General features: G+C 49.7%; 1 protein-coding gene across 10 annotated transcripts in view; it reads left to right on the top strand.

Annotated features, from left to right (window-relative positions):
- The window catches only part of ARHGEF9 (Cdc42 guanine nucleotide exchange factor 9), a 192,959-nt gene that overhangs the window by 52,424 nt on the left and 116,766 nt on the right, over positions 1-23,769 (top strand). For 2 of the 10 annotated variants that reach the window (XM_033072400.2, XM_033072399.2), the window contains exon 1: positions 20,618-20,837. The exons of 6 other annotated variants lie outside the window; for them this stretch is intronic. In XM_033072400.2, coding sequence (XP_032928291.1) covers positions 20,808-20,837 — 30 coding nt within the window. In that variant the 5' untranslated portion in view covers positions 20,618-20,807. Of the gene's footprint in view, positions 1-20,617; positions 20,848-23,769 lie in introns of those variants that run through there. 2 more of the 10 variants (XM_033072404.2, XM_033072396.2) reach the window with 1 other exon arrangement.

Here is a 23,769-nt window from a genome sequence, read left to right as displayed (position 1 = left end):
ATCGTGGAGCAGCCCAGCAGCTGGAAAGATCTGGAGAAAATTAAACCAACAGCTGCACGCCTCTGGCAACGGGAGCTTTGGGGAGAGTGGCACCAGGATCAGGGAAGAGACAACTCCAGCACCTTGTCTGCATAAAGTGGCTGCGAGGGTTGTTCAGACAGTGTCTGGTGGGGAAATGAGTACCCAAAGTTATTTATTTATTTTGGTGATCATATCAAAGGAGTGGGAAGCAGGGCCGGGAGGGAAAGGGACTTGGCTGTTGAGGAAAACCAAAAAAGATCTGAGCATCTCGGGGCATTTGAAAGAGCTGGGCTTCTCTTTTCTGACAGTCTCCCTTCAGCACAGACTGGAGGCATCCGCTCCTGTTATCTGAGCTATCAGAATATTCAAGTCGCTGTGGATAACGCAGACTTAAGTGGAAAAACAAAACTGCGAAAGCAACCACTTCTGCCAGCGGATTTCAGCCTGCCATCAGTCTCAGGCTGACACTTTGGATCCTGAGCAGGGCTGCACGGGGAGGGAGGAGGGCTGCTGGAGCCGGGTTTGTGCTGAGCAGGAATCCTGGAAGCTGGCAGGAACTGCAGCATCCCAGATCTTTAAATACAGCCTGACAGAATTCTCAGTGGGGAGCTCCCCCTACGCCAAAACAGAGCCCGTGTCACCTCTGGTGTGCTCCTTCCCTCTCCATCCCTGCGGATGCTGTGGCTGCCAGGGCTTTGATGTGCAGATCCAGTGACGCAAGCTCCAGTCCCTAATCACAGCCTGGATGCTTTTGGAATAGGGTGAATATTCGGGGTGAATATTCAGGGCTCCAGATTGCACTCACTGCGGCAAAGGCAGGAGGAGGGAGGGCAAGGGGGGCACTGGAGTGGGTGGGAGAGTTTGGGTGAGGGGGAGCATCAGAATGTCACTGGAGACCCCTCTGGGGTGGCCCCTTGGTGCTCTTGCAGCTCTGCAGGTCTCTGGTTGCAGGAATACTCTCCAGAGTTGAGAAAAAGGACATTTCATGGTGGTTTCCCCATCCCTGCAGCACTGCCAGCCCGGAGCATTCGTGAGTCCTGAGTCAGCCCTCACCACCTACCCCCAAATTATAACACTGAGGGGGAAAATGGCATCTTGGCTTTGAGTAGAAATGAAAGGAATGTGTTAGTTTGGGGTTCTCTCTCCACAGTGGCCTCTGGGCTGGAGCTGTTGTGTTGTTTTGGCTCATGTGTCTCAGTCTGTGCTTCCCTCGGGTTTTGTTCACATCAGTTCATGCAGACTGGTGGCACTTGAGAAAAATGGAATTAGAAATTGGGAAATACAGGAGATTTAGGGGATTCATGACTTGAGCCAGGCTTCAAAACCTGTCATAGGCTGAGACCCAGAGGTTGGGTGCTCTGCTGGGAACACCCTGTGCTGATGAAAGACTCCAATAACCAGGCTGAGATTTTGATTGCGAGGCAGAGAGTTACTAAAGATCTGTGGGTTTGCTTGAGGCCCTTGATACCTTTCATGGATTAGTCAGACAAAAGTGTCAGGACTAGATGTACCACAAGGCAAGGTGCTGTGTTCATCACAGGAGTGAGTGATCCTTCTGCCTGCCTTCAGCTCCAATCTGCAGTCACTATTATTTTTTTGACCCCAAGGAGTGTGGCAGAAGTGCTACTTTGGCATTGGGCTGTGGAGCACCTTGCAGGGGAGAGAGAGCTCCTTGTTTTCTGGCACATCAAGACTGGAGATGTCAGATTTTTTGACTTTTAGTGCTGCTTGTTATCTGAGCTTAGTTTCTACAGGACCTGCACAGAAGGGACTGAGCAGACTCTTGTTGCCCACGTCCCAGAGTGTGTGGCTTCACTCCCCCAGCCTTCAGTGGCACAGAAAAAGGGATTTTCCCTCACTGCTCAGTGCCCTTCTGCACCACCAGCTGATGGCTCATCTGTCTCTCACCAGCTCGGCAGCACTGAGTGGGGTTTATGTCCCACTTGTGGCTATGTTAATTTAGAAACCTCTTTTCTCTCTCTGGCAGCTTCTGATGTGGAAATGAAGCTAATAGCATTTCAGGTAATTTAAAGAGTCTGTGTGTGAGTGTATGCCTGGTGGGAATGTGCAGCAGGTAGTTTCCCACATAAGGAAGGTTAAAGGCCTTTGTGAAGGCTGGAAATTTCCTCTGCTTTCAAAACAAGCTTCTCATCCAAAAATAGCAGCGAGCTGATAGCTTGGCTTCTGCTTATTTATTAGCAGCAGATGCTGCTGATAGATGCAGAGAGTTCTTTGGAGGAGTGATGTGCACCAGGTCACTGAGGTGCCTTGCTGATTGCTGATCCAAATCAGACACTCATCACAGGATCAGATCCACGCATCTCTTGTGGGATTCCCAGGCCTGCTGCCATTGCAGGCAGGATGCAGCAGTGACAGGCTGGTGTTTGCTCTCAGCTGTCCAAATCAGCAAGGGAAAAACCCTCCCAAAGCAGCTCCTTCCTTGTGCAATAGTGATGAGCTGCTGGAGCTGTGCAGGCAGATGTTCCCTGTCTGCATGGGAGGGTTGTGCAGGAATTGGGGCAGGGGTAGATTTTGAGTTTTGGGGCCCATCTGGGAAAATCCACATCCTCCCACTGCAGAATTGTGCAGTTTGCAGGAATACAAAAATGAGTGAGACCAGGCTTGTGTTCCTGAGCAAAGCTGCTTTTCCCCAAATGCCAGCACTGCCTGTGGAGCCTCTACTGTTGCTGAGGCTGAGGTCAGGGCAGCATCCCCAAACTGCTGTGCTGTTACCCTCCATAAATTAACACTGAAGCACTGGAAGCTGCTGCTGTGCTTGCTGGGGGTTTTTTTGGGGATGATATCCACATTCTGCTCTGGGGTGTTGCCTTCCTGGATATAGGATATGGCCATGGATATAGGACAGAGCAGGGCCATGGATTTAGGATATGGCCATGGGTATGGGGTGTGGCTATGGATATAGGGTATGGCTGTGGATATGGGGTATGGCTGTGGTTATAATATATGGCCATGGATATAGGGTGTGGCCATGGATATAGGGTATGGCCATGGATATAGGATATGGCTGTGGATATAGGATATGGCCATGGGTATAGGGTATGGCCATGGATATAGGATATGGCCATGGGTATAGGGTATGGCCATTGATAGAGGGTATAGCCATGGATTTAGGATGTGGCCATGGATATAGGATAGAGCAGACAAAGGAACAGATCCTGGGTGCCAAGCCAAGTGCACACCTCCCATATAATGGGATCCCCAAATGTTCCTTGTACCCCTGCTGGATGTCCTTTGGTTAATGGTTGTTTTTGTCCCTGCTAACGTCATCCCTTTCCACAAACAGCAATTCCTCGCACTCTCTCATGTGGTTCCTGGAAAACTTTTTTGTGTCTAGTGCTCTTTCATTTTCCATTTCCTGCAGCTCCCTGTTTTTTTAGCTGATAAAACAAAGCACCCTCCTAAATTCCTATAATTATAGTCATCCAGGCAGGCACATTCAAGATGGGCTTAATAAGGCCACAATGTGTCAAGCCTTTCATGGAATCATTCAGGTTAGAACAAGCCTCCAGGTTCATCAAATCCAACTTCTGTTTCTGAGAAAGAGGGAAATAAAGTCCTTTAGTACTTCAGTACACTTTTTGACTATTTCTGTATAATTTGCAAAGCATTAATGCCAGGCCTGGTGGTGGCCCAAAAAAGGCAGAATGCAGTCATGAAAATGGAACCAAATTATGCAATTATGCAGTTCCCTGCTGTTATCCAGCTCCTTGAAAATGAAACATCCAGGAGGAATTTTAACTCGTGCTTTCTGATGCTCTAACCTAGTTGTAACAGGGCTTTTGCAAAGCAGGAGTTAACCCACTTCATTTCTATTTGGTGTGGAGTTGAGTGTTCCCCTTTCCTGGCCAAGGTGAACCAAGAGTGAACACTGAGCCAGCAGGTGATTGATAGTTTAAAAACTGATAGTTTCAGAAGGGGCAGGGTTGCCATGTTCAGGACTGTGTGATGGGACCAGAAGTGAGGAAAAGGGGATGGCAGGAGCCAAACACACCTGGTTGTGCCCAGAGGTGACACTGGAGCTCAGGGTCCCACTGCAGCTGTGTGGGCTGCTGGGCTTGGGTCAAGCCCACCTTTGTGTCTTTGGGTAGCAGAGAATCTGCAAATCCACGTTCAGTTCCCTGAAAGCCCTGGGCATTTTGCAGTGAGGGCTTCCAGAGGAACATAGAGTTTCACCCCACTGCTCCCCACCTGGGCCTGCAGGGATATGTGGGATTAGGAAGAGCCACTTGGGCTGGCCAGAGGTTCTTCCTTCCTTATCTACAACATCAATTTGGATGTTGTAAACCCAGCAGCTTTGGGTGGTGTCCCTCACTGCTGTTCCTTCTGCCAGAAGGTGTCACAGGGCTGACCCAAGGGCTCTGTCAAGTGACAAAGTGACAGCTGAAGGCTCTGGAAGCTAACAACAGACAGGCTGGAGGAATAGAACCTGCAGCTGCACAGACAGGCTGTTTTATCACCTTTATTCTCTTTTTAGCCACCCAACTATTCCTGGAAGAGCTAATATTAGCTCCCATCTATTTCTTAGAAGCTGGGAAAACAAGAATCAAATTGAATGTCCTGGTTTCCAGGTGAACTGCTGGCTGCTCGGTGCAGTGGGCTCTGAAAACCCTCACAAGCTCTTGCATCACCAGCTCTTGGTGTGGGGAGCCATTGAAATCTGTTCTTGTGGAAGTGGCAGCATGAGAGGGATTAAAATTGTTGAGCACTGTGTTTAATCCTAGCAACAGACTGTTTGGGAGGCAGCATCCCCAGCTGGGTACAGATAGTCATGGAACATGCTTGCTTCGTTCTGCTGCACAGGAGCAGGTCCTGAGATGCTTTTATGGTGCTAAAAGTCAGAATTTTGGCAGGATATTTATCCAGGAATTCCCAGCTTGTCCTGTCCTAAGGCTGCCATGCCATTGTGTTTGGATCCTAAAGGGCTGATTAGAGACAGGGAAGTGAGAGTGGGGATGGAGTGCAGAGCTGGGCTTTATTCCCTGAGTGACATCCAGCTCTGGTTCCAGGGAAGGGATGATCCTGCTCCCTGCAGGGCTCTGAGTGGGACATGACAGGTGAGCATGCTCTGTTTTAACAAAAAGCCTTTTTGTCAGCCAGACCCAGGTCAGAATGAACTCTGCTGTTCTCCCAGAGCTGTGATGTTGCTGGAGAGAGAGGGAAGTGAGCAATACTTCGCTTCTGCATCCCTCTGCCTCCCAGGGAGGTGGGAAGGACTCTCTGTGGAAGGAGGATGTCTTGTCCTGGGGTTGAGGGAAGGAAAGCCAGGGCTAATGTGAGATTTCCCTTCCCTGCAGCTGCAGAGGGACTGGTGGGACTGGAGCAGCACAGCCTGGCCATGTGTGCCCCTGGGCTGGCACTGCTCCATCAGGATGTGTCCGTGCTGGAATGCTCAGGAGTACTCAGGGAGCACCAAAGCCAAGGCAGGTGTGGGACAGACCCATCCTTGAAGGGCTGGGCTTCTCCCAGGAGTGTGTGAGCTCAGGGGAAGGTGCAGAGGTTTTAATTAAACAGCTCCCTGATAGCTGGCACCTTGCAAAACACCGTGTGTGGCATCCCTTGGTGAGCAGCTGGCATCAGAGCCACCTGAGGGATCAATTCTCAAGGATTCTGTAAAACCAGCTAAATAATTAAAACTAATAATAATAATAATGAAAAAAAAAGCCCTGACAACTCCAATGTTTAAAAATTGAACGTTTTGATGAAATATTAAATGCTAATTATTTCCTTGCACTTGTGCTGGCACCGCTTCTCTTGATGTTGGCAATTTAGCATCACACAGCAGTAATTGAAGTGTATTGTCAGCTTTTGTGTTACATTTACCACCCAGGCCCCAAACCCAACACTCCTAAAGCCTCTGTTTGATTTTAAGTGTTGAATACTTTGAAGTCTGCTTTAGTGGATTGGTCATACTGCTGTGAATACCAAAGCCAGCTGGCTGAATGGCTGGTGGAAAATGTCCCTGTGCTTGCTGCCTGGAGCTGCCAGTGTAATTTCAGCAGTGAACACAGAGAGATGGGCTCAGTCCATACACCAGACACCAAATGAAATGCAAAATGAGAGGGCAAAAGGATATTTGGAAAGCATTTTATGGCTTTCATGTTTTATGTGTCATTTTAATTTCTACTCAGCGTGGTTGGATTAATTATTTGGTATAAAAAAGAAAAGTTGTTGAACTTGGCTCTGGGTGGGCAGATGAAAGATGTGACTAGAAGGGGGAAAGGCTCCATATATTCCTTGTTTACCTGCTTTCCTTTCTGTGTGAGGATGCATCAGGGCCTTTTTTGGAATGTGGGGGGGGCACAGGGTATGGATAGAATCAGAAGTGCTGAGGTTGGAAAGACCTTTAAGGTCATGCAGTCAACCATCAACCAGCACCACCACACTCACCCCTAGCCCACATCCTCAAGTGCCACATCCACTTGTGTTTTGAAGAATCCAGTTTTTTGAAATTAGAGAAATGCTTGCTCTCCTCAATTCCCTGCTGTTTGCACTTTTGGGGCTGAAGCTGCAGCAATGTCCTTGGTTCTGGGGCTGGAAAAGGATTGTTTTGTGTGACTGAGCTGGGAGGAGAACTTGTAACACTTTGTATGGCGTTCAGAGTTATATCCTAATGCAGTACAGAGTCTGGAAAATATAAAAACTAAAGCATAGGGTGACAGCAGTACCAGTATCTGTGCCCAGATGGGGACTGGGAGTGCTCTGGGGACACATCTGCACATCCAGGAGCACTGTGGTGCTGTGCTGGGCCCTGAGGAGGGGTTTGCTCTCAGGAGCAGAGGTGGGGTCCTGCTGCTTGGGCTGTGATGGCAGTGCCAGGGCTGAGCAGTGCTCTGGCTGTACTTTGCTTTTTGTGGGGGTTGGTCTCTCCAAGCCCTGATTAATGAATTGTGCAGAGAGGCTGCTGGTCATGGTGCTTATCCAGTGCCTGGTTTGGAGTCTGGGGGTGATTAAATTAGCATCTCTAGCCAACTCTAAATTCACTAATAACTTTTAAAAGCACAGACAATTAGCAGACTCAGTGGGAGAAGAGCTTGCACAGAGAAGCAATTTAATGTGCTGCCAGCCTGTGTTTCAGTGGCCTGGATGAATCTACCAGAGGTGCTTTCCCAGCAAGCTTCACATACACTGAGTTTTCAGGGTTCAATAATCTTCCTGAACTCAAGAAAGCACTAATCTCCTTCAGGGAATAAATAAAGCAAGTGGGGAAAAAAAAATTGTAATTAGATGAAGGATAAATTGCCCTGTTGTTCCTGCCAGTGTGCTCAGAGCAGCTCCAGTCCCAGAGTGATCCTCAGGTGGGTCAGACCCACAAACTTCTGTCTGGCACTGCCAGGGATTTGGGGTTATTCCCTAGGGAATGTCCCTGCTGGCACCATTGCCCATCCTGGATTGCTAAACCAGGATCCACCATGTGAGCAATGCAAAATTTTGGGGGGGTTTGCTGTAAATCCAAAAGTAAAAACTCCTGCAGTGGCAGTGGCACCTCAGTGTCCAACAAGTGCCCATTTTCTCCTCTTTATTCATCACTAAAGCAGGGACAGACCAGTGGACACCCATGGTTTCCTTAAGGACTGCTTGACCATTTTCCATTGTGGTTTTTGGTCAGAAAGTCAGATTTACAATGAATTTTTGATTTCCTTCTGCTATCTGGAAGTTTTTCCCTTCTTTTTTTAGGGTGAAAGCTCAAATAGAAAAATCAGAAAGTTTTAAGGCTCTGAACTGTAATCAAGTCTCCACACTTTGCTTTCAGGTGATTGTTTGCTTCAGAAAGCTCCTTTAAAAAATAAACAAAATATACCCAACCAAAGGCAGCTTTAATATCTTTGTGCAAAAACCACAATTTAGTGATCAGCCCTGTGCTGGCTGGGGTACAATGGATGTTTGAGTGCTCTTTACTTTGGGGCTTAATCTATTGTAGGGTTTTCTGTGGGCTGCCATTCAACAAGCAGCTCTGTTTCAGTGAAAGAGAAAGGGGATATTGTAATTCCTGCAAATGAGTGGAGAATGATTGGAGCTCTTACAGGATTGAACATTAAAGTTATTATAAAGAAGTGAATGCTTGAAGAGCACTAAAGCTGAGCCCCTCTGCCTGGGCTGGTTTGTGTGGGTGCAGAGTTAATGGGGGCAGAGAGCTCCTGGGGTGTCCCAGGGGTTGGGCCCATCAGGGGTGGGGGAGCAGAGCTGTTAATGATGTTAAAAATAACCCTGAAATACATTAAAAGTGAAGGGAGAGGGGAGAGCAGAAAAAGAAAAAGCTCATTCTGGGGGGAGAGCTCATAATGAGCCATTTTCTCTCTCCGTGTGGTTTATTTTTTGTAGCCATCAAGTCCAAAATATTCAGGGAAGTTTATGTATCACCAGGAGATAGAGGCTGAGCATCAAGGAGGGAATGAAAGAGTGTGGCTGTGAATGGAACAACAACTGGCAGGCCACAAGGCTTGAGCCTAAATATCAGATCCAGGCTTGCTATTCTGAATGTGAGGTGTACAGGGAAGTTCTGTCTGTTTTCTGTGCCTTTGTGACAAAAATTCTCAGGTATTTGTGAGGGATTAGAGTCGTTTAGAGGCACAGAGGAAGCCCCTCCATCCTTCCTCTCCCTGAACTGGATGGGATCAGTGTGTTCCTAATGCAGGAGACTCCAAAAAATTCCCTTTTTGGCAGAGCTGACACCTGTGAATTGGAGGTCCCAGCACCAAGGATTTCTGAGCCCAAAGTTGTGCTCAGCCAGCCTCCAAGTGGGATATTAATATAAAAAACTGAGGTTATTAATAGAACCCAGCAGCCAACATATGGCTGTGTAGTGGAAGCAGAGTAAAGCATAAGCCACACATTCCTTTTTAAGAAGATGCATTCACACCTTTCCCTTCACACAGGATATTTTTGGGATGCCTCCACAGTTAGTCTGCTCTGCCCAACAGGCTATTTTTATCTCCTCACAACACAGCTTAGTTAAGAAAAAACAGTGTTTTAGCAACAATTCTGTACATTCCAAACCCACTCCCTTCTAAAATAACCCCACCCCAGCAGATGCAGGTGGGAAATGGCAGTGAGTGCTTGGATCAGCACCAGGCAGGGGAATTTTCTGGCTGCATTTCCAGCCTCAGGCACAGCTCAGCTGAGCTGTGTTGTGCTTTTCATGGATTTCAAATGCCATTATAGGGCCTGTCTGGCAGAGTGCAGGCAGGCAAGGGCCGTGCTCCCATCATTTATCTCAGCACCTCTCTGATTCTGGCTTGGTTTTTTCACAGCTGAGACTCGAAGGAGTCTCAGGGATTGTCTCCAGCCACGTGAGCTGCTTGTGTTTCCAGCTTTAGCTTTGGGGGAAAATCTCAACACCTGATCTTGCAGCTGCCTTATGCAAATAACCTTGATTTCTTTGGTGAGGGACTTTATGTCCATCTGTATTTGTGCAAATTGAGAATAAACCACAATACCTATTCTCGTAGGTGGGAGGCAGGGAAAATTTCCAATAGCTGCCTGTATCACTTATTTCTCATGCCATATTCTTACCATGGTTAAAATTAGCAGTTTACAGGAATTGCAGGCTTGGGGGTGTGAGGACACTCATCCTGCCTGCCAGCATCCCTTTCTAAGAACCTGGGAAGATGAGTGGAGCAGAGATTTTTCCCATGTTGAAGTTTATAAGGATGAAGAGCTCCGTGTGGAATATATCTGTGCAACTTCAGTGGTAAAAAATTGCTAAGCACATTATATATAGATAGCAAAGTGCTTTCTTTAGGGACTGCCACAGACTGCTCCTGAGATAGCTAAGCAGACAAGTAAATAGTAAAATATGGGTATATTTAGCACTCCAGAAGGAGATGGATGCTGTTCAGACTTCACATCACACGGGCTCTTAAAGTCTTTACCTCCCTGTAATCCCTTGTAGTCAGCACTGATGTGGTGGCACATTTGGGACCTAATTACAAGCTCCACTGCCAATCCAAGGACCAAATGGTGAAGGGGAGTTTTGGAAGGTAAAAAACCAGAGGCATCCTGACTCATGGATCCTGAGTGGTGGGGAAGGAGAGGCAGGAAAAGGCCGATGCAGTTTAATGGGATTTGGATTAAAAGTGCTTTAATGAGATTTGGGTGTAATTGTGGGTTTGAATGCCTTCCTGCCTCCCTGGTTTGTGCAGGCACTGCTTGGGTGGGTGTATCCTGCTTTGCATCCACTCCAAAAATCACACTGGAGGGCTGTGGTCAGACTGGGCATCTGATTTCACAGAAGCCCCTGCCAGGCTTGTCACAGCTCATCCCCCTGGGATGGTGGGAGAGCAGTGCCTGGAACGATGGTCACAGAGCAGAGGGGTCTTGGGAAGCTCTGGGAACCTCTCCCACCTGAGTTCAGAACAGACTGGATGTTTTTTTGCCTTCTGGATGTTTTTTCCCCTCTGGATTTTTTTTCCATTCTGGATTTTTTCCCCTTCTGGATGTTTTTTTCCTCCTGGATTTTTTTTTCCCTCTGGAGGTAATTTTCCTTCTGGATGGTTTTTTTCCTTCTGGATGTTTTTTCTCCTTCTGGAATTTTTTTCCTGTTTGTGTCAAGCTTGAGGCCTTCCCACTTCAAACTCCTCCTCTTTTCCTGAGGCTGCTGAAAAGACTCAGGTGTGTTTCTGACTGCCATGCCAGCCTGCAAAAACTGCAGAGGTAATACTTGCAAGTGTTATATTTGAATCAAACCCCCCATGCCTGGATAGCATCCCTCTCCTCTTTCTTCCCCTCTTCCTGACCTTTTTAACATTTCTGTTGTTGTTGAGGATATTAATCCACATTCATACCCACACACAAACCCTGAGGTGATGTAATGGTGCATTATTGACAGAGAATCTTGGGATTTTTAGCTAAAATACATGAAATGGTGGAGCTGCATTGCACTTAGTGGAAATGAGCTGTGTTGAACTGGTTTTGATGTTGTTCTCTTCCTTCCAAGGATGCTGTCCTCCTAAAAACAGCACTCATTATTGCAGATGAAGGTCATGAACCCTGCTGGTTGTCCTTAGAGGAAGGGTGAGGCTGATGTGGGAACAAGTCCCAGCACTCCCATAACTGGGGACACCACATCACCCAATCTGGCAGCCTCAGGTGTGCTGCAGAGCTTGGTGTTTCTTTAAATTCCTTCACAAACAGTTTTTTGGGGGAGCTTTTCATCCTGTGTCACACCAAGTTACTGCCTTGGTTTGTCTCACTGATGCTATCTCTGCATCTCTGGGTGATTTATGTCTCTGGGGGATTTTTTTATGTCTCCTGCTTTCCTACAAGCTCAGAGATGTAAAGAATGAGCAGAGCTGGCAGCCTGGCTGGTGTGGGGTAACATGGTGACAATAATCCTGAGTGGCTCTTGTGTGTTCTGGCAGTGGGGCATGAACAAGGAGCGGTCTGGTGGGGTGGGGACCTGGCAGGAGTTGGAATTCAAAATGCAAGAAATTCCCAGAACACTGGGCCTGTAAATCAAAGAACACAGGATTTCAGACCTTGGGAAATGTTTCCAAGTTTAGGTGCTGGAATTAAGAATGTAGATTTAAATTTTAAAGCAGAGATATGTTAAGTAGAGAAAAGTTTAGCTATAGAGTTTAAGATACAAAAATAATAAAAAGGTGACAGAATAGGTCTGTGTGTCAGAATAGGATTGGCTGAGAAAGGTCACACTGTAATTAGTCAAAATTTCTTAGGGTTGGATTAGAAACATAAATATCTTGGTTGGCAGTGTTTTAAATCCTTAAAAGGTCTTGTAACCTTAGGTCTTGTGACTTCTGGTCATGCTCTCAACACCTGTAGCAAGAACTCACGTTTTCTGTAGAAGATAAGAAAAGTAAACCCCACTTTTCTAAGCAGCCAGAAGTCCCATCTCTCTGCCTCATTTGGAATAAGAAAGAATGCCCGTGGGAGCAAAAAGCCCTCAGGCAGGGAATTCAAATGGGCAGAGAAGAGACTGGTGCTCCCTGAAAGCAGAGAGGAAAAATTTCATCCCCTCCCTGTGCTGAGAGGAGTGACCATGGCAAAAGGGTGATGCACACCCAAACTCCTGCCTGCCCAAAACCAACAGCCAGACTCACAGCTGTCCCAAATCCAACAGCCAGACTCACACAGAGCTCCTGCCTGTCCCAAATCCAACAACCAGACTCACACCCAACTCCTGCCTGTCCCCAATCCAACAGACTCACACAGAGCTCCTGCCTGTCCCAAATCCAACAGCCAGACTCACACAGAGCTCCTGCCTGTCCCAAATCCAACAGCCAGACTCACACCCAAACTCCTGCCTGTCCCCAATCCAACAGACTCACACAGAGCTCCTGCCTGTCCCCTCTCCTGTACCTCACCCCACCAGGGATGTGTGTGTGTGTGAATGTGGGTGAATACCCTCAATAGCAGCAGAAACAGTTCTTGCAAAAGGCCAGGAAGAGGGGAAGAAAGAGGAGATGGATGCTGTCCAAGGGAGGTGGTGGGTTTGATTCACACATAACACTTGCCAAGTGTTCCTCTCTGGGCTGGCTCCCTGCTGGCTCCCTGGGACTCTGGTGTCAGCAGCCCTGGACAAGCCCAGAAATTTTGTTCCCAGAAATTGCAGGGTCACGTTCCATCCCCTTCCTTTCCAAGCCTCCAGCCACTAGAGGGAGAGAATGCCACATATTTCTGGCTTCGTTTGTGCGTGGGGATGTGTTTAATGAAGGAATTCACCGAGGCTTTCAGGCAGTCCCAAAGGTGCCTTTAACCCCTTCCTTGCTCCGGGCTACTTTCATAACCGCTCCTGAGATCTGGCTCTCCTTGCAAACGCTCTGGGAGATGTTCAGTGATCCCTGTCCATGTTTTACACCCTGTACTTTCTGTCGAGCATCCCTGCTGTGAAATGGCTTTGTGGGGAAACCTTTGGCTCCTGCTGGATGCGCCTGTCTGCTCGCGTTACCCACAGCCCAGCGCATCCAGCAACTGGGACACCAAACCCCCTTCCCCTTCTTCCTGGCAAGCCTCAGCCTCCTGGAGCCCATGGCCTGTTCCCTCTGCTAGGGTAAAACAAGCCCAAGAGGGATGTGGTTTCACTTGGAATTAAAGCATTGTGTCAGTAATTATTGTAGGCAGATGAGTTTTAACAATTTCAGAGGATGCTGGCAAGGAGTTGTGGGTTGAGGGGAGGGAGCCTTAAGAAGGCAAAGTCAGAAAGTGAATTTTACTCACTTTTGAAAGTGAGACAAGATCAAAAGTTTCCTTTGCATATTGAACCCAGTGGTGAGGACCCATGGAAGTCTGAGGAGGGGACTGTGGGATTTGAGAAGGTCTGGAAAAGTGTCTGGGAGTGAAAGCAGCACATGGAATGGTTTGGAGAGCCCCAGCCCTGTGCAGTGCTGATTATCAGGGGAATTCACATCCCTCTGCACATGGTGGGTGGGGAAGAGAAAATCTCTTTGCTTTGCTTTTGATTCCAGAGGGTGACTCAAGGCAAGGCTCTCTCTGAAGGGAACCCTCACAATGCTTTAGCAGCCCCAAGTATTGAAGGAGAGCATTTCTCTGGGAAATGTTCCTGGCTCTAAAAGTGAATAGCTCCAGTTAATAGAGAGGCTCAGCAAAGAGCTTTCCTTAGGCTGATGGAGCATCCATGCAGATGATGCCCCAGCTCAAGAAGTTCTCCTGGTGAGGTTGGGGCTGGTCTCAGCTGCTCCTTTCCCCTGCTGTTCCTCTTGCCCAGATGTGCCCTGGCTGGCACAGCTGATGGCAGGCACGGGAAAGCAGGGAGGGAAATGTGCAGAAACCTTTGGATTGACCTGAGCCAGGCACACTGGAAAAATGGGCATGCAGGGACTAAATGTACATCACCCTGATCACTCCTCCTTGTCCTGGCTGTCCCTCACTGGACACCCCACCCTTGGAGGGGCTGCTCCAGGAGCCCTCCCTGCTCTGCTCTGTGCTCCTCCCTGCACCCCTGGGTCTCCCAACACGTCCTGGTAACTCTGGCTGAGGCCATGAAAACAGGGCTGGGAGGTGATCTGCCTCAGCTCAGCCAGGGCCAGGGGTCACAGCCTGAACTGAATACCAGAGTGAGAGGAGCACTGAGTGAATGTGAAAGGCTCCTGCCTTGGCTCTGTGCATTCTCATGAACTGTGGCCACAAATACCAGCTGTTTGTTCATCCCTCACCTGCCTGGTGGAGATGAGAGGTCCTGGGGGTCCAACCTCCTTGCCTGGTGCTGTGCTGGTGGAGAGCAAGCTGGAAAGTTGTTTTTGAGGCAGGAATCCCGTGGGTTTGTGTGGGAGCTGTGCCGTGCCTGGATCAGGCTGTGCCAATTCACAGAAAAACCTGTTCTGTTCAGGGCTTTGGGTGTGTTTGGGGGTAGGACCAGGCTGGGCTGCCTCCTCCAAAGGCACCAGCCCCAGTGAGACCCCTGGTGGGATGAGGTGAGGAGAGGGGACAGGCAGGAGCTCTGTGAGTCTGGCTGCTGGATTTGGGACAGGCAGGAGCTCTGTGAGTCTGGCTGTTGGATTTGGGACAGGCAGGAGCTCTGTGTGAGTCTGTTGGATTTGGGACAGGCAGGAGTTGGGTGTGAGTCTGGCTGTTGGATTTGGGACAGGCAGGAGTTGGGTGTGAGTCTGGCTGTTGGATTTGGGACAGGTGTGAGTCTGGCTGTTGTTTTTGGGGAGGACAGGGCTGTGAGAGCCTCCAGGCCATGCTGAAGGCCCTGGAGGCTCCATCCCCTCCTGCATGGAATGTTCCTCCAGGCAGCAGGGAGGAGCACAGCCTCAGGGTTTATGGATTTGCCAGTCCCTCCCGACCTCAAAATGCACGACCCAGGGCAGCATTTATTGTTTCCCTGTCAATCTTCTCACAAAAAGCAATGCTAAGCTCTAGTTTTCTTTTTAAAATACCTTTTTTTGGCTGCAGATCTCTTAGTACACAAATGAAATGAATTTATATATGAGCATCGTGCTGCTTGTAAAGCCCTTCCAGTTTCAAATTTAGTTTTATTCCTTTTTTTAATCTCCATAGGATTTTCCCTAAATAAGCAGAACTAGGACAGTGCTAGTGACAGATGGATGTAAAGAAGACTTGGATGCTGGAGAGACTTTACTGGGCTGAACTGGGGTGCTTTCCTCATCACCCAAAGAGTTTAATTTGCCTGCAGGTTATTAATTTTCACCTCTAAAGCAGAGGGCATGGCAACAGAGAGCGTTCCTTGGCAACAGACTCCTTGGGTTCATTAAAGCAGAGGTGGGAGGTTTGCAGATGGAAGAAGTTGAGTGATATTAGCAACTCAAATGGGCTGAGGCAAGAGGAGTCTTGTCAGTCAGGCGGGGGTGAGAGGAGAAGGAATAGTAAACAACAGGCAAACATCTTGAGGAGCTGTTTTGGAAGCAGGATCCAGGATCTGCCTGTTTTGCTGCCTTCCCAAGGGCAGGATGGGCTGCAGGGGGCTGGCAGGAGCCTCTGTGTGTCTGGCAGGCTGTGGGCAATGAACTCAAGAGGTTACTTGATAAAAAAATGGCTTTTTACAGACAGGTTTGCAAAGTGTGCTTTCCCACCAGGGCTTTTGTCAAAGGTCCAGCTTGTTTTGGTCCTCTCCTAAACTGAAGCTGGCATTTTGTTGGTAAAATCTCACAAAAAGCAATTTGAGGGGAGTCTGTGGGAGCATGGCCGTGCCCAATCCCATCCCAGTCCATGCCAATCCATGCCAATCCATGCCCAATCCATGCCCAATCCATGCCAATCCATGCCCAATCCATGCTCAATCCATGCCCAATCCATGCCCAATCCATGCCCAATCCATGCCCAATCCATGCCCAATCCATCCCAATCCATGCCCAACCCATCCCAATTCAAGTCCAATCTATGTCCAAGCCATGTCCAATCCATGCCCAATCCATCCCAATCCATTCCAGTCCATCCCAATCCATGCCAATCCATGCCAATCCACCCAATCCATGCCAACCCCTGCCCTCCCTCCTCCCCCATGGAGCAGGCTGTGTGTGCCCCACACCTCTGCCTGGAGCCAGATTGGAGCTGTTTGCACTGTGACTGCTAAATATAAACACTGCAATTAATTAATAATGCCCAATGCACAGAATTAAATCAGAAATAACTCGAAATGTTAGAAATGTGTGCACACAGCTGATCCAGACTGGAGAAGGGGTTTGGAGCTGGGGGGGCAGGTTTGGGGTGCCCTGTCTGTCCCTGCCAGTGGCTGCTGTGTCACCTGGGGAGGTCAGGGTGGTTCTCAGGTGATGATTTCTGCCCCTTGCTGTGGTATAAACATCCAGCTCCCAATCACATCCATCAGAGAGAAGCGTTTCAGGCACTTGTTCCAGTCCTGTGGTTCTATGAGTGTATAATTTATGACTGAAACTATCTTTGTGTCAGAGTTAGTTCAGGAGGACACTCGTATCTGGGCTTCTGAATTGTCATCTCCTATTAAAGAACAAACAAAGTCCCTTGTAATGTACCATAAATAATAATAATACTTTGCAAGAGCCTGAAGCACTGTGTTATTGCTGTGCTAATCAGAGAGGCACTGGGCCATTAGGAGAGTGTTCCATGGGGTTTGGGCTTTTTTTCCTGCAGGAAAGTCTGTGTTTCATAGCTGTGTAGCATGGCTGATTAGTTTATAAAGCCAGGCTGGGTAATTCCTAGTAGAGGTTAGACAAATTCCCCTCCTTTCTCATTAATTAACCTGTAGGATTTGGTGCCTGTTCTTTGCAGTTCAATAGAGACAGCGACTGCAGGAACATATTTGTGCTCTCTGCTATGGAATGAAGAACATCTGCCTTCTGCAGCAGTGAAACACCAGTGTGTGACAGGGCTCTCCAAAGGGCACTGCCAGCCTCTCCTGCCCCTGGGAGGAAATTCCAGGCTGAAATTTCCACAGGGAGGTGTTGGCTGGGGGATCTTGTCCAATGCAGCATCGTGGCTGGGGACAGAAGGCAGGGGGTGAAAAGCAAAAGAAGGGAAATCCCCTCATGAAAACAGCAGCAGGGCGAGGGGAAAAAGCATTTTGGGAAAAGTTCCCACATCCAGAGAGTGGTTTAGAGCAAAATTCTTCTAGTGGGATTAAGGAAGGGAAGCCTTGAAGATGAAAAGATTTCAGTGGTGATGTAACACAGCAGCAGGAAGGACAGGCAGGGAAGGAAGGTGGAATCCTGCAGTGCTGCTCTCACAGGCTGCAAGGAAATGAACTTCCATGTGTGGGATGCCAGGGCTGTGTTCTGGGTGTCTCAAACGAGGGTTCTGCTCCCAAAAGCTGCCCTGCAATACTGTAAATAATGCTGGGAGAGCAGGATGGGTTCTGGGAGAATTGCACTGGAGATTGGGAATGTTGGTAAAGTCTCCTGGTGTTAATTCCATGGCTCCAGATGTGTTGGATGAGGCACAAGGATGGAGGTTATTTTTGCTGTTTCACTGTGATGTGATCATGAGTGTCCTTCTGCTCATCCCCAGTTGCTTGGGCTTTTTGTGTGGCTCTCCAGCTGCAGGGAATTAGGAGAAAATAAATTACACGTGGAAAATGGCATTAATCTGATAATTTAGGCAGTCACTGCTACTGCAGAGGTAAAGACACCCCCTTCCTTCTCTGCCTTCAGTTCTCTGCCCCCTTGGGAGGTTCTTGCTCATTGTTGGTGTCACTGGCAGTCCCAAGGAGACTCCAGACTGGACTGGGCTGTCTGAGGAGGAAGCACATCACAATCAGCTGATTCTGGTCCTTATTCTGGAGAGAGAGAGAAATTTTTGGAGGCTGTGACAGGTAGAATATGCCCAGCTCAGAGCTCTGCTGAGACTGACTGGGACATTGTGCTGTTGATGAGCAATCCATGAATTCTTCTGGGGATTTCCTCTGCAGTGTTCCCCCAGACAAACCACCTGAGCAAAGCCTTGTCCTTGCCTCCCCAGGTGGTGGAAATGCCCTTTTTTTGCAAGCTAAATCCCATGGCAGGTGTGCTGGGCTGCAGCAGCCCCTGGCACAGGAGCCAGCACCTGGTGCCCTTCCCTGGAAGACGCTTTCTTCCAGCGTGGGGAAGTCAGCAATCAGAGAATCACTGAATATCCCACAAGGATCATCACAGCCCAGCTCCTGGCCCTGCCCAGGACCCAGAAGAAGCTCACAGGTGGCTTTTTCCTTCTCCCCCTGCTCTGGCAGGGACTCTGGCCTTGGTCCCCTGCCTGCTGGCTGCCTGCAGAGCGCTTTGCATTGACAATGAGGCAGCAGAGGTGCATTTTCTTGGCAGGGAAATGCAGCTGGGTTCTCTCTGAGGTTCCCTGTGCCAGAGAGAACGTCTGCCCCACTGCTCTGGGCAGGATGGGATTTGTGTGCAGCCTGCTGCCCATTCAGAGACTTGGCTGATCTTGGGGCTTTCTTGCCTTTCAGAACCTTCACAGGGAGCAGGATTAACCTGGCAGCTCTTGGTTTGCTGCTCAAATCAGCTGAGTGTAAACAAGGCTTAGGAAGTGAAACAGTGGAATATGAGCCTTATTGACAGGCCTGAGCAGCAGCTGGCAGGAGGAGAGAAACTGGGATCTCTCTGCTTGTGTGTAACAGTCCCCCACAGAAATTCTCCTCCTCCAGATCCACATTCCCAGTCAGAGCTGCAGGGTGGATGTACCAGACAAATCCCCCTCCATCTGCACTGCTAGGGTGCAACTTTGACCAAAGTGAGGGGAGTTACTGCATGGTTTAAAGCTGATCTTGTGCTTAAGAGGGTCCCTGTTGTCTTCTCTGTGTGTGCTGACAGCAGTGCAGATCTCATTTAAACTTTCCTGGTAGAAAGAGATATTTACCCTTCAGTGAGAGATAAACTTGTCATTGCTCTGTTTTCAGTCCAGGTTTCTGAAGCCATGTCCACTCAGGATGTCAGTCTGTCAGTCAGTTCTGCTGGCCCAGCTCTCCTGCAGCTTTTGTGAGGTTGTGCTGGCTCTGTCTGCCATCCCAAACAGGTGAGGTACCTGTGAGATCTCATTCCATGCTGCACAAAGCCGTGGCCATCACCTGCTGCAGGGGATGGGGCTCTCCCTGGAGAGGACCCTGACTGACAGCACATTCCAGAATGGCTGTCAGAGGTGGGATTTTCCAACCAGAGTCCTCCTGTGGATGTAAATCATTTACCTGTCACTCGAAACTTAGGCAGAATTCCAAAGTTTGGACAGCTATAAGCATTTTCCTCCTGACTCCTTCTTTTGTCAGGCATCTCTGGGAATAGTGATGGCTGTCAGTGCCTGTACAGAAGGTGATGGGATGTGCCTTGATGGAACTGGAGCAGGCTGTGTGGGGCCCCAGCAGTGCAGAGACGCTGGGCAGCATCCCTTCAGTCCTGCCTGCACTTCTGCTCTGGCCCATTTCAATAAATAAGTGAAGACACCTAAGCTCTGATCCTGCTGAGTGGCACAGGACCAGCAGAAAGTGGCAGTCACGAGGAGCTGTGTGTTGTTCCCTGACTCAAAATCTCCAGCTGCAGGAAAATGTTGACTCCTCCAGAGGCCAGGAGTGGGAGATCCAAATGCCCTTCTGCCCTTGAGGCGTGGAGGAAAAACCCATGCAAACACAACCCTAAATCCTCTGCAGCTCGAACTGAGGAGATTGGAGCTTCTGCACAGATTTTACAGCATATGCTGTGCGTGGATCCCTCCTGTCCAGTGTCCCCAGTGTCCTGAGCACGCTGTCAGCCATTCCCCACCTTGTCTCCACGATTCCTACCTTGCCCACTCCTGTCCCTGAAGCCAGCTGCAGACTCAGCTACCAGAGAGGGGATTTTGGGAATATTTGGTGGGGCATTTTCCTGTCCTCAGGGGTGTGTCAGTCCTTCTCCGGGCTGCCCCTTCCTGTGGGCACCGAGCCTCGGGATGGCGGCGGGGGCTGCGCCACCGTGAGCGGCCTTGGCCAAGTCCTGGCAGCCCCTGTGCCCTGTGCCCACCATGGGCAGGACCATGTCGATGTGCGTGTCCCAGCTGGAGCGTCCGCGAGGATTCAGCCCCGTTCCCTCTTGGCTCTACACATCCCATATGCTGCCGCCGCCTCTCCTACCCAGCGCCAGACACCGCGATCTCCTCTCCCTCGACGTGGTGGGTGGCCGGATCGATGAGCAACGCTGAACCAGTGTATTTGCTTTCTTAACTGTGCAGCGGGGCTCTCTTTTCCTTGCTGTGGCCAGAAAGTGGGGGGAAATCCGGGGGAGCAGGGCGCTGCTGCTGGGGGAGCATCACCCCGGGCAGGGCAGGGCAGGGCTGGGAGCTTTGCTTGCAGTGGGAAGGGGACTCATCCTTCATGTGGAGAGCAGAATGAGAACCTGCTGCCCTCTGAACGTCAGCAAAATCCCCAGCCCCGTGTGAGCGTGGAGCATGTGCTGGCTCTGCAGAGCCGGAGTCCTGCAGCGCTGGGGGCGAGCGGCCACCGGCAGGAGGGCACGGGGTGCCCGGGGCGCTGGGCGGCTGCGGGGACCCTCCCCAAGTTCGCATCGCTCTCCCCTCCCTCCCACTCCCCTCCCCTCCTGCAGAGTTTGAAAGCACGGCAGGGAAAGAAAAAAAAAAAAAAAAGAAAAAGAAAAAGGACATCCCCCTCCCCTGAAATGCCTGGGTCCGTGACTGAAATAAATAAGCACAATCGCAGGTAGTGAGGAGGCTGCTGAGAACGTGCTCCTGCCAGGCACGGGATTGCCGGGCTGAGGGATGGCTGACTGAGAGCTCCAGCCCAGGGTGGGGGTGGGGGGCTTCTTTTTTTTCCTGCCAGCTCTCGCCAGGCAGTAGGGATTTTTTTTTTCCTTCCCCTCCCTGATAATAAGGACATCATCAGAAGCAAGATGCAGTGGCTAAGGGATGGAACAGGAATGGTGAGTTCAGGTAGCTATGTCTTTCTCTTTTCCTCTTATTGCAGTACTTTGACAGGGAAATGAACCTCCGTCCTATCTGACTCCTCCTTTACTCCCTGTCCTTGAAACCATTGATCACTCTGTAGCCATTTTATAGACTCTGCGTTCCCAAACTGCTGAGCAAAAGAAGAAATTCCGAGGAAGGAAGGAGGGTGGGCACGGCTCGGGGCGTGGGAGGGAGCGGCGGGGCTGGGGAGGGGGTTCCTTGGGGCGAGCCCCGGGCTCGGCGGGGGGAAGCAGCGGCTGTGGCGGCTCCCGTGTGCTGGCACAGCTCAGGAGTGCCAGCCCAGGGCTGGCTGCTGGCCGGGGCAGCCGGGAGCTGTCAGCTGTGCCCCTCCGGCGGATGATGAGTTGCGGTGCGGGGGGGATGTGCAGCAGCCTGGCACACGGACACTACTCCGCCTGAGCGCTCCGAGGGAAGCGGGCAAGTTCCCCCCGCTCAGCAGAGCCCCTCGGTCTCGTTCAGAAACTTCCCCGGGAAGCGATGTGGTTGTTCCTGAGATCCTCCTCCAGCTCGCCCTCCGTGCCCAGCTCGCCTTTGCGATGGCATTTCCCGCACGGCTCCGTGCGGGGTTGGGTTTTTTTTGCCGGTATTTTTTTGGATTTGCCCTTCCCTGGCGTTCTCCGTGCTGCTCGGGCATCCTTGCGGGCTGGTCCCGGCTCTGGAACCCCGCTCGGGTTCGGCCGAGCTGGCGTCACCCGGCTCAGCCCCCGCGTTCCGGCTCCGGGGGCACCGGCAGATGCTGCTGGCAGCGGGGAGCCTCGGGGAGGGAGGGAAGGAGGGAGGGAGGGATCGCTGCCCGTTCTCCTCCTGCCCTCCACCCCCCTCCGATCCTCACACAGCCGGGGCTGGGGGCTTTGTGCCCCCAAAGGCTCCGGGTGGGGTGCAGCAGCAGCGAACACCTTTGTTCACGCTCCTGTTTAAGGATTTTCTGCCACCCAGCAGCACCTCGGGGGGTTTTCTGTCACCTCCCACCCTCGGAGCATCCGGAGGGATGGGATTCCTTCCTCTGTGCTCCTGGTCCCCTCTGTGCACTTTGCCCCTCTCCACCCCCGCTGGCAGGGGTGAAAGCGGTGCTGGGAAGCCGGATGAGGCTCGTGCCTCCTTTTCCCTCTTCTCCCAGGTGGCTGCTGAGGGATGGGGATGGTGCAGGACAAAGTGCTGTTCTAATTGACACAGCACCAGGCTTGACACTTCCCTGCCCTCTCATCTTCCCAGATTCCTTCCTTGCTGCCGGCTGTGTTATTCTGTTCTCATTAGTCTAATCTTTGCTTTCTCTTGGAGAGAAATTACAGTGGTTACTGTAGCCTGTAATAGAAGGTATTTCTGGGGGAAAGTAAAACTCCAGCGGTTGATTTTGAAGCAGGTTCTACCCGGGAATTTCCCAGTATTACTCCTTCTAACAAAGGAAAAAGAAAAGAGAGATCTGTGGTTTCTGTGGTTTTTACAGCAGTTCAACAGCCTCAGCAGTATTTGGAGATACTCCACATATTTCCAGATATCTGAAAATAGAAAATTATTTCAAACCAAGAGAGTAAAACGGAACCAAATAAGATCAATCCAGCAGAGATGTTTGCAGTCCCTGGCAGTGAGGAGTCTGTTTCCCTGGGGATGGGTGGCTGAGGGTTCAGGGGCACAGGGATGTTGGGAGCACTTGGTCCCTACAAATTCTGCTCCTTTAGCAAGACAAGATGTGTTGGTCCAGATGTCCTGGCCAGGTGCCAGTGTGGATAGCAATATTCCCTCCAATGCAGATTTTCCTTGCTGTCCCCAGTGGTAAGTTGTTTGAAATTTTAGTACTTCAGATGTTGATCATTTGGTGGACTGTGCTAAACAAGTGAGTTATTCCACACCAGGAGTATCTGCATTTCAGCAATTCAGTGGGAATATCATTACCTCAGTCTGCTGGCTAAAATGTGCTCTGGAATTATGAAGCAGCTCTGTTTGCTCCTGAGTGAAGCTTGGCTCCCGTGCTGTACACAGCCTCAGCCTTTCATCCAGAGCATCACCAGACCCATTTCCACAGGCACTGAGTCTCTGTTGTGGTTTTTCAGCTGTCTTTTTTACTCCAGCATTATTTTCTGTGTGCTGCTAAAGACCAGCAATACACATTTATTCTGGCAGCATCCCTGGACTTTGTTCTGCTCGGGCACATTGGTCAAAACCTGGATTTTTCCTGATTTCTCCCAAGTTCTGCACAGCTCTGATTTATTCAAAATACTGTTTCCTGTTGTTCTCAGCTTGGGTTCAAGACTCAGATCTGCTCCCTTTCAGAGTTACTCATCTTTAAGAAGCGTGTCACCAGTGCTTTACAAGTAGTACCTTTTGTTCTCATGGCAGGTGGCTTTTTTTTCCCAAATCAGCCCCTAAACCCAAGCTATTATTCCATAATATTAAGCTGTGGGAACTTCTTTTTTATCTCCTTTGCATGTGCTGCTTCCCATTTTTTAAACAATTAATCTTTTCCCAATTATGCTGGCATCCCATGGGGGTGTTTTCCATGCTTCACTGGTACCACATTGCTAAACTCTCTAGTATCTGTTCCTAACCAAGGAAAATGTAACTAATTGTCATTGGTAGTGATGAGAATCAATCTGCACATCTGAGCTGTGTGTGAGGGCCATGATTATTTGCTTTGGCATTCTTCAGAGGATATTGATCCAGTGTAGTAATCAAATGAGTTGGATTAAATCAGGACAAAATTCCTCTTCTGGAATAGTTCTTTATCTGACAAGAGCAGAGGTTTTTTCCCAAATCTTTGACTGTATTGCAAGTAACACAAGTGTGAATTTTCCATGGTATTTCCTCACAAAAGGTTTCCTTTTGGGTTTAATGTCGTGTCTGTGAGAGTCCAGGTGAGTGCAGCCATCACCTTCCATAGATACAGTCCCA

This window comes from Catharus ustulatus, chromosome 14, assembly GCF_009819885.2.
Source record: "Catharus ustulatus isolate bCatUst1 chromosome 14, bCatUst1.pri.v2, whole genome shotgun sequence".
NCBI lineage: Eukaryota > Metazoa > Chordata > Aves > Passeriformes > Turdidae > Catharus > Catharus ustulatus.
This window is presented reverse-complemented; position numbering and strand designations above follow the sequence as displayed.